This window comes from Populus trichocarpa, chromosome 19 (assembly GCF_000002775.5).
Source record: "Populus trichocarpa isolate Nisqually-1 chromosome 19, P.trichocarpa_v4.1, whole genome shotgun sequence".
Lineage (NCBI taxonomy): Eukaryota > Viridiplantae > Streptophyta > Magnoliopsida > Malpighiales > Salicaceae > Populus > Populus trichocarpa.
This window is the reverse complement of record NC_037303.2, coordinates 7,344,300-7,355,131: the sequence shown is the minus strand read 5'-3', so window position 1 is coordinate 7,355,131 and position 10,832 is coordinate 7,344,300. Positions and strand designations below refer to the sequence as shown.

The window sequence follows — 10,832 nt, the reverse complement described above, 5'->3', positions numbered from 1 at the left end:
GGGCTGTAGCTAACAAAAATAAAGATAAAACCCATAAGTTCTAAGTCTTTATCTGCCTAATGATCCTAGAAACCAATATGTCATTAAATACTACCAGCCTTTATTTCCTTGTGTAGTTAGGATGAATAAGAAATCCTTATAAGAAAATGATTCTAAAACATTAATGTATCCTTGCTACACTTGGAAACTATGTTGCAGCCCATTAAACATCTTTGTAGAATTAGAAAATCCTCAAAACAAGCTGCCACTTCCTTGTAAAGGATCCTTGTCAAATAAGAAGTTTACAAGTCAAAAGGGAATAAATAACAAAATTCATACTTCCTGTCCTGACCTATATAGCAAGTATTTTTTGAGCTCTGATTCACCTGAAAGTTTACCCCAACATAAAAAAATATCTTTGGAATCATTTGGTAAAGTTTCAGCTCGATCTAACAACTGGATTTGGAGTTATGCTTAATAGCGTAAAACTAGACAATAAAAAATTTTATATCAAAATCTGAATCTGACATTACTTTGATCATATCGTTGAACTATTTACTAAATTATATCAATAACCAATCTCAAATACATAACTAAATACTTAATACAAAGATTCTAAAGCTGAACCTAAACCGTATAGATATGAACAAGAAAAATGACAATGTTGATGTGAGTTACTCGGAAAATTTGAATTTAGATATGAGTTCGAATGATGACTCTATAAAGAAGATTTTCTAGAGAGTAAACAAATTGACTTAAGTATAATACTGACTTGTGATGGTGGCGCAGAGGAAAAGGGAGGGCTATCCAGCGGTGATGGTTGAGTTCATTTTGATCAGCGTTAATTGGGTTTGCGATGGTGGCGTGTAGGAGAAAGGGAAGTAACCATCGATGACGAAGGCCTGAGGCGTGTTGTGCTAGGGGCTGACGTTAGGTGTGTGTGGGTGTGCGATGTTGCTGTTTTGGTTTGTTAAGGTTAGGTAGTCGGATTTTGACGGGAGAAAAGGGTGAGAGTGACAGCTATATTCTTTTTTAATTTAATAAAAAAGTTATAATATTTAATTTATAACAGGTCTTTAGTTATTAATTTGATTATAATGACAATAATATTTTTATTTTATTTTTTTAAACGTTTAATTCATTATATAAACTACTGTTATAAATATTATAAACGCTAGTGTATAAAATTAGATGATTGACTCACACTATGTAGTGAATTGAGTTAAATTTTTCTTGAACATAAAAAAAAGATAACAACATATTAGATTGAATTGGATCAATTCGGGTTAATATGTCAAATTCATCACCTGAATTATGAGACTATGATAACCCCATAAAAGACAAATTAAAATAAATTATAAAGTCTAATTTTCAATTAATCCAATGTTGAAGGATGAAATTAAGAAAAAAAATCAATTAAAAAAAATGACTCGAGTTAACTTGTCAAACTTGTAACACGGGTCATAAGATCGAGATAACCCCATAGAAAGAAAATAAAAAATAATTACGAAGTTCAATTCCCAATTAGTCCAATGTTGAAGGATGAGACTAAAAAAAAACATAAAAAACAATCTAAATCAATTTGTTAAACCCATGACCTAGGTCATAAGACCGAAATAATCTCATATAAAAAAATAAAAAAAAAGGTCAAATTTAACTCAGATTAACTTACCAAATCCATGACACTGACCATGAGATTGAGATTCCCATAAGAGGAAATGAAAACAAATTATCAAGTTCAATTCTTAATCGATCATGTCGACCTCAATGTTGAATAATTATATATATATAAAAAAAATTAATTAAAAAAATAAGTCAAGTCAATATAGGTTAACTTGTTAAGCACTATTTCCAGATTATGAAATCATAATAAATCATGAAGTTTAATTCTCGATTAAACACAATATTAAATGATGAAACTGGAAAAAAAATCAATTGAAAAAAAAAATTTAGTCAACTGGATTAACTTGTCAGACTCATGACCAGGTCATGAGACAAGAACAATATAATAAAAATCAAATCCAATATTGAAGGACACGAGATAACCTCTAAAAAAGAAAATTATAAAAAATGACTTGATTTAACCGAGGTTAAAAATATCAAAACCCACGACCTTGATTATAAAACCAAGATATCCCCATAAAAAACAAATCAAAATAGATTATGAAGTTTAATTCCCAACCGACCCAATATTAAATGATAAAATTGAGAAAAATCTCAATTAAAAAAACCATAAAAAACAACCCGAGTCAACTCGGGTTAACTCATTAAGCACTATTCTCGAGTCATGAGACCAAATTAACCTAATAGAAAACAAATAAAACAAATCATGAAGTATAATTTCTAATTAACCCAATATTAAAGGATGAGATTATAAAAAAAAAGTTAAATAAGAAAAAAGAGCCTTAACCAATGAGATTAGTCTGCTAAACTCGTAATCTATATCATAATAATGAGATAATCTAAAAAAAGAATTATAATATTAAAAAAAAATCAATTAAAAAAAAGAACGTTGCCACGCCAAAAACATGTGTGGGAGAAATACTATTCATTCCTACAGTATTTTCCTCGTATCTAGCGTCTTAATACTACGAGTGGAAAAATTCCTAATCGTAAACTAAAAAAAAATCTTATTCGCCGATCAGATAAAAAAAGATTATAGGTTGTTTGAACTCCTTGTAGCAAGTTTCAATAATATCAAGTAAAGGGGTTTAACCATCTAGGTGGTGGCCCAGTGGTAAGAGTTTGAGATCAAGAGGTTTGCTCCCTCTGTAGTCTCAGGTTCGAACCCTGTGGTTGCTCATATAATGGCCACTGTAGGCTTACATGGTCGTTAACTTTAGGACCCGTTGGATTAGTCGAGATGCGCGCAAGCTGGTCCGGTCACCCACGTTAAACTAAAAAAAAAGAGTAAAGGGGCTTGCTTGGCTTCTTTGACAGTGCAGTGCCTGTAGTGCTCGACTCTTCTTCACTTTTTTGAAACGAGAGTTGGACTTCACCAGTTCACCTATTTTGTTCTCTGACAGCAACAAGAAAGAGGTGAGTTCATTAGGACTGAAGCTTATCTCTATCGTTAATGTTAATGTGCTAATAATGTTAATGTTAATAAATTAATAATTAGTTAATGTTAATGTTTACTTTTTTAAATTACCAAGAAAAAGCGTACAAAGTACAAACCTAGTGAATATCAAAGTAATACTTTCCTCTTAAGATATCTAATCCAACCTGGAGAGTTGCCAAAGCAAAGTGGGTGATGTGAATGGTCCAGATTTAAGTGAGCAACAGACAGCATAAATACAGATGTAGGCAATCCTGACTTTCAAATCACAAATCTCACGAAACGCATCCGCTCTCTACCCTCCAACGCATCATCAATCGAGCTGAACCTTTGAAAAAAAGAAAAAGTAAAAGAAAAAGAAAATTGAGGTACGCGATCTCTTTCTCAATTCAATTGTAATTGTAATGGTGGTAATGATAATGTTTATGATTTTCTTCTGAAAGAGTAATAATCTGCCTGTGTTTATAGACAATAATAGCCAATTTAACTTGCATTTCCTTCATTTCTTTTGTTATTGTAAAATTATTTACTTTTTAGTGTCTAAAAAATTATAAATGTCACTGTAGGATCCGAAATATTGATGCACACTTCATGATAAAATAGAGGGAGAGATCTTTTTCATTTTTTTTATTCAAAGTATTTTGATTAGGTTTTGTTAATCTATTTTCTTAGTCAGTACAATTCTCTCTAGCTTTTTTGGATTGTTATTGTTGTTGTTGTCGGCAGAGGAGAGAAACCTGAATTAGATTTAATTTAATTTATTTTTTGTTTCAGCAGAAATGGAGCAGGCCGAACTGACTACAGTGCAGGTTGGTGATCTCATCACTTGTTTTACACCAATTTGTTTCTTATTTGCATCCAGAATTTCAAGGTTTTTATTTATTTATTTAGGTTCTGAAGAGGGATATCCCATGGGAGACATACATGGTGACCAAGCTAATTTCCGGGACAGATCTTCAACTTTTAAGGCGTTATGATAATAGACCTGAAAGTTATAGGGCACAATTGTTAGATGATGTAACCAAATCACTCATCATCCATTTTCTTTTATCCATTCTGTTTTCTATGTATATATGTTTATTACCTGAATGCTAAAATCACTTTATTGTTTATATTCAAACTATGCAGGATGGTCCAGCTTATGTTCAGGTATTTGTTACCATATTAATTGACATTTTTAAGGAAGAAACGGTTGAATATGTTCTGGCTTTAATTGATGAAATGCTTACAGGTATTATTGTTAACTAGTTTATATTCCTGCCTGTAATTGTATGTTTGTTTGTCAACTTATTTTTCATCTCTTTTTGCAGCAAACCCAAAACGAGCCAGATTATTCCATGATAAGTCTCTTGCTAATGATGGTTCTTATGAACCTTTCTTAAGTTGAGTATTCATTTATAGTTTCTTTCACTATAATTGTTCAGGTTAGCTTGACATTTTTGTGTGAGTTTGTTTTCCTTGCATTCTGCAAAAACAAGTTCCGCAATGTGCATGTTGTATGGGGATGCTGTGGAATCACAAAGTTCTGTGCTTAGTAACATGCTTCTCTCCAGCCATTTCTTTTCTTTTGTTAATAGATAAAGGAAGAAATGTATCAGAGGTAGAGAAGATTGTAGATAAACAAATTAGAAAGTAAGGCATCCTCTAAATTGAAGAAGAAAAAGAAGACCTCTGAAAATAAAGTAGCTATCCAATTCTGTTTGATTTAGCTAGAGACACTCCTAAAAGCCTATAAGCATTGCTCAAAACCTTCCGTACTTGCAATTTGACCAACAGTTTTTGTATTTCACCAAAGATTCATTTCATTTGGATCCAGCTTAAGTTAAGATACAGGCAACTCCTTAACAAATTCAAAAAGCTTTTGACAGTGACAATCATGATGTTAGTGTAGATTCTAAGCCTTTTCAAATTCATAACTATGATGATAATTGTGATTGAAACATTTTTGATGGTTGTGCCCCCTTTGCTCATGAAACTGGGTATAGCAATATATGCCCAGGCATAAAACTAGTGGTTAAATAGTTCTAGTTGTTCATCAACCTGTGGATGCTAGAACTTTGTGTTTGAAACTATACTTGCTCATTTTATCTTGGTCAAAATCATGAAAACTAAAATGAACTGTAATTTGGTCCACTTTCAGATTGCTTTGGAAAGGTAACTGGTTCATACAAGAAAAGAGCTGCAAGATACTTGCCTTGATTGTAAGGTATTGACAAGATGCTCCTCTACTGTTAAAGAATGAAGTTTCAAGAAATTAGCAACATTGATTTCTCCATAACACATCAAGGTAACTGTGATCCTTTCGTTTTTTTTAGTGCTAGGCCAAAAACACAAGATGACCTTCTTTCAAATGGAGAAGCCTCAAATTCAAAGAGCAAAATTACTTGCGTTGATGATGTGCTAAAGGGATTGGTTGAATGGTTTTGTGCCCAGGTTGGCATGCTGGTTTTAGAAAATAATTTACTAGGTTTTAATTTGGATGACACTCATTGTCACACTTCACTCTTGATGTATAATGTCATTCAGCTGAAGAAGCCTTCGAATCCTAGTCGTTCCATTCCAACTGCAATTAGCTGTCTAGCAACATTACTCAAGGAACCTGTGGTCAGATCTTTGTTTGTTCAAGGAGATGGTGTGAAGTTGCTGATACCATTAATTTGTCCTGCATCCACCCAGCAATCTATTCAGGTAACCCTTATCCTGCTTTGCAATCCTTCTACACTGGCATTGTCATGATTAAATACTGTTATCTGACGAGCTGTTTGAGCATGGTTTACAGCTTGCGGTGTTTTTCATGCAAGCTTCAAATTCTAGAACTCATAAACAAGTTGTTGTTCTTCATTTTAATGATATCTTATTCTCTGTCACAGCTTCTTTATGAAACATGTCTCTGTGTCTGGCTATTGTCTTACTATGAACCTGCTATCAAATACTTGGCTACTTCAAGATCATTGCCACGACTAGTAGATGTCGTAAAGAGTTCCACAAAAGAGAAGGTTAGGTGGATTCATATAAATAATGACTATAGGTCGCAGTCATGTATTTATCAACTTTCTTGATGTTGCATTTTTTGGCAAGGACCAATTGGTACATACTCTACTGCTTGACATATTCTTTCCTTGTCATTTTTATGGAAACTCTACATTTACGTCCCTATACAGACAATATATGCTAGGATTCATCTGATTTTATCAAGTTATTTGTGTTGGTTTCTGCTAGGTTGTCAGAGTGGTGGTCTTGACCCTTAGAAACTTGCTTTCCAAAGGTACTTTTGGTGCTCAGATGGTGGACCTTGGATTGCCACAAATTGTTCAAAATTTGAAAGCACAAGCATGGAGTGATGAGGTAAGAGATGTAGAATGTTTAACTCCTATTCTCCTCATGATTATTAATTTTGTTTTGAGAATTTGAGGAAACAATGAAGTGTTATTCCTTAGTTGCCTTCCTGGATACTGGTGATTCCATATCTGCCGTACATAGTGCACTTGCTATGATGAATGAATTTTACTTTGACCATCACCTTGACTTGTTGACACACAAACTTACTAAAATTCCTTTTTTTTTCTTTTGTTTTTTGGTAATAAGGGGTTTTCAGTAATTTTATTAATTTTTATACACTGACCATCCCTTCTCATTCTTTTTGGTTGGCATTATCATTATCATTTTGCTTCTGAATTTGTTATTCTTACATTTATTTGCTGGACTTTAATTGTTAAATTTGCAATTACAAGTTATATAATGCAAATTCTAGTCATTTGTACTTAATGCATCATTAACTAACAGCATGGATTAGCTACATGTTCTTACAACTTTTTTCCAGTCATACATGGGGTTGGACATGTATTTGCATGCTTTTTTAGTGTTGTTTTTAATTTTAATGCTCTTCATTTCTGTGGAACAACTTGCATCATACCACTCGTTATCTTTGGTACTATTTGCCATGTAGTACAATGCCTTTGTGCTGCAGTAGAAAGTACTTTCGAGGGGTTGTCTATCTGTACCAAAGTGTTATTTCCTGGGCACTGTGTAAGTGTTACTCTTGTGTGATCATAGAAAGAGGAAAATACCTCACAATTTTTATTTCTTTTTCAGTATTTTTTTTTTTTGGATTGGAATTTACTTTTTCACTTTGTGATTTTCAATCTTGTGAATTGAATTTTTTTTTTGGTACTCATTTATTCCAAGACTTGATTTTAACTTTCTCATCTACAAGAAAATCTTTCAGTAAATTTGAAATTCAATGATTATTCTGTGGAATTTCCATGCAAGCTTGTTGATGTTCAGTACAGATGTGGTGGTTTATTTACTTAAATCTTGGCTGCCTGATTTTATTTCCCATATGATTAAATTGATCGCTTTCATTTGCCCTTGGACTATCTCTTCTCCCCTTTTCTCTATTTCTGTGCATGTGCATTATATCTGTATCAGTGTATGTCTCCATTCTACTGCTCTAGTTGCATTTTAGTTCTAAAAATATCTAGATTCTATCTTATGGCTTCTTAGTTTTAGATTATCTAGCATGAAGTTTATCATGAGACTTGATTCTGTTACTTGTAGAGTTTTTCAAGCAAGTGATCGTGAATTGAATCATGTCCATAATCTCATACTTCTCTTTTTAACTTTTTTCTCCTTTAATTGCTTTTAATGTTTCTCAGGACCTACTGGAGGCTCTGAACCAAATAGAAGAGGGGGTAAAGGATAACATTAAGAAATTGAGTTCGTTCGACAAATACAAGCAGGAAGTTCTCCTTGGCCATCTTGACTGGTCTCCTATGCACAAAAATCCTGCATTCTGGTGTGAAAATTTCACGAATTTTGAAGAGAATGATTTCCAGGTACTTTTTATCCATCTTCTCATATGTTAATTATGTACTTGATGCTCTTTTTACTGATCAAGGTGGATGATGTCACAAGAAGTATGATATTTTGAACAGTCCTAATTGTCTACTGGATTTTCTTTAAATGCACAAATTTATTAAGTCTCATGGGGTCCTTGGCCAGTGGCCTTGGGGGTTAATGGCATCTCAGTAATTGCAAAGAAACCGACTAAAGCCTAGCAAGATCTGAGATGGGTTTTTGGGATTGACTGTATTAAAAACTTAAAGTTTAAGAAGTAAAACTCAAATTTCTATTTTACTTTTAATTGATTGTATCAAATAAAATAAATCATGTTGCGTTACCTTTATATTATTTCAACTACCGAAGTGTATGGAATAGTTCCATTCCTAGTTCCGTTATGTTTCTCAATCCATTCTTTTGCATTGCTTCATGTTAAAGAAAACGTTATTTGTAAAATGGATTTGTGATTACAATACGTGAGTTCATAGCCTTGCAATCTGAGTGTAGCTATTAACTTGTGTAGCATGTCCACTCAATTCTCTAAAATAAATTGGTAATAGCCAAGATTGGTATTAGCAAGAGTAAATATACGTAGAAGGTGCTTGATTTCCTTCTCATTATTCTATGGACATGCATGTGTTCTCTTTGAAAACCATTCGAACTTGGAAAGGCACAAGTTCTAAAATTATTATCATTCAATGATGCTTGAGGAAGCCTGCTCTTTGTTCGTGATGCTTCCTGATTTTTCCTTTCAAAAAAAAAAGAAGATAATATACTAATATCATATCGGTGCTTTAGCTTGGGGAAATCACCTTGTCTTCTTTCTTGTTTTTAATATATTTGAATTTTGCACTTGAATTTGTTATTTGCATTTTGAGTCTAGATCCTTGGGTTTCTTTTAGTTATTGAAACAGCAGATAAAGGACAAACCCACCATAACTGTCAAATCATAAGTATCCCTGAATGGTCCCTGTATTGATTCTCTTTATTATGGGGTTCATCTCCTTTCAGGTTAACTGGTCCAACGAGCCTCAGCTTGACATTATTTAAAATTTTAAGTATATGACCGCTGAAGTAACCAAACAAATTTTAGTCTCCATTATTAAATGGGATCCAGCCACTAGGAGTATCACTCTTAGTTCCTCAGTTCACTATAACATTGATGATATGCTGGTTTTTTATACAGAATCTTTTTGCCTGAGTTTGATTCTCTACTAAATCCATTTCTCATTCTTTGCTCGGTAACAGAAAAGCACTCAATTGCAAGTAAATATTGGTAGCACTGTGCTAGAGTTTGATTGACTCTGTCAATTTTTTCAACTACTGATCGCACACTATGTGTTTGATCAGAATAATGCTCTTTGCAGTTCAGCTGTCCCTGTGTCTGTATTTTAATAATGCTGGGTTGTAATGCAGGAAATTAAAACAACCGACTATGTAGATGGTATGATAGGTTGTTTTGTTGAATGGGATTTGAGGTCTGGAAAAATGTGGTATCGAAACCATGACAACTACTGAACAAAATAAAATCAGCATATTAATTATTGATTTAAATTCTCTCTCAAAATTGGAACTACTGTGGTGCTTTTCTACTTCAGATTCTGAGGGTCCTCGTAACAATTTTGGACACATCCAATGATCCAAGAGCTTTGGCTGTTGCTTGCTTCGATCTCTCACAGTTTATCCAGTACCATCCTGCTGGCCGGATCATAGTGACAGATCTTAAGGCCAAGGAAAGGATGATGAAATTAATGAACCATGAAAATGCTGAAGTTACTAAAAACGCTCTTCTCTGTATTCAAAGGCTCTTCCTAGGTGCAAAGTATGCAAGCTTTCTGCAGGTCTGATTCGTGAGGTGTTCAATGACTCTCTGGCCATTAATCAGCTGATTCTGGATTTGCTCCCATGAGCAGATACTGAACTCGGCTCCTTTGATACTTGTGATTGACATCAGAAATTTATCAATCCGGGCTCATTTTTTTATTAGACGTTGGAAAACTGTGAAGAATTAATTTATTCTACTGAATGAGACTTAGATATTTGGGAGAGTATTTGTATCATGTTGTTTTTGGGTGTATATGCGTTTCAAGGGTTCGTTGATCGATCAATAACGTAATTATGCAAGAGTAGAAGAATTATATGTATCTGTTTATATAGACATTGATTCAGTGAGTTGCACAAAATAAAACATATTTTGGTATTCTCCGTTATAGGGATGCATGCTTCTGCTGGATTTGTTCTTAACATGGGCATTAATCAAAAGAAAATAGGAAGGCAGTAGGTTTTTTATATGGATGTCCGGTGCCAGATTTGTCTTTTATGATGCTGAGGGCTTTGTGATGGCTTGAACGGATTTTGATTTAAGCGGCGGGGTTGGGAGGTTACTTGAACACAATCCCACCCATCTCATAATTATTTTTTTATTAATAGAAAATGAAAAGAATTAGCTTAAGTAAAAGGAAAAAAAGTTCGAAGAAAGAAGAAATTGTTTATTTAGAAATTTTAGATGGATCATTACAAGATCTAAGGCAAATAAGGTTAAAGATGTATTTAATAAGTTTATTTAAAGTATTTGGTTCAATATGAATTTTAAGAATTTTAAAAAGGCTACATCTTTAAACAAGTGATGATTAAATCTTAATTAATTTAATCTATGTACAAGAGAAGTATGATTCATCTATTTCATGAGCTAGTTAGTTTTTCTAATGCATAATTTTAATCTAGCTAGCATAATTATTTATCCGATTGTTGGATCGGATTGAAATATTACCAGAAGGTTCTTGTTTTATATTAAGTTAACATTTCAAGTCAATCAGACACTAGGAAGGCCTTGCGAAAATGTCCAAAAGATACTGTGCGAGAATTGTATTAGTTTCCTAGTTGATTTATAATTTTTCTTTTCTATTTTACTTATAATTCTTTTGTTATTTTTCCAACATTATTTATGATTTTTTTT

The 10,832-nt window shown here is 33.1% G+C and overlaps 1 protein-coding gene across 4 annotated transcripts; it reads left to right on the top strand.

The window, feature by feature from the left end:
- Window positions 1-2,917: 2,917 nt before the first annotated feature.
- Window positions 2,918-10,086, top strand: LOC7453567 (V-type proton ATPase subunit H). 4 transcript variants are annotated; one of them, XM_052449619.1, is made up of 13 exons: window positions 2,918-3,018; window positions 3,191-3,405; window positions 3,815-3,846; window positions 3,929-4,054; window positions 4,166-4,268; window positions 4,348-4,414; window positions 5,172-5,243; window positions 5,353-5,470; window positions 5,564-5,725; window positions 5,908-6,033; window positions 6,257-6,382; window positions 7,693-7,872; window positions 9,475-10,086. In XM_052449619.1, exons 3-13 carry the CDS (start codon window positions 3,817-3,819, stop codon window positions 9,721-9,723), a joined length of 1,359 nt encoding a protein of 452 aa, XP_052305579.1. In that variant the 5' UTR covers window positions 2,918-3,018; window positions 3,191-3,405; window positions 3,815-3,816; the 3' UTR covers window positions 9,724-10,086. The 4 variants fall into 4 exon arrangements, with proteins under 4 accessions (XP_052305579.1, XP_052305581.1, XP_052305578.1 ...); XM_052449621.1 differs by lacking the exon at window positions 2,918-3,018 and having other exon boundaries at window positions 3,139-3,405; window positions 9,293-10,086; XM_052449618.1 differs by lacking the exon at window positions 2,918-3,018 and having other exon boundaries at window positions 3,153-3,405.
- The last annotated feature ends 746 nt before the right edge of the window (window positions 10,087-10,832 follow it).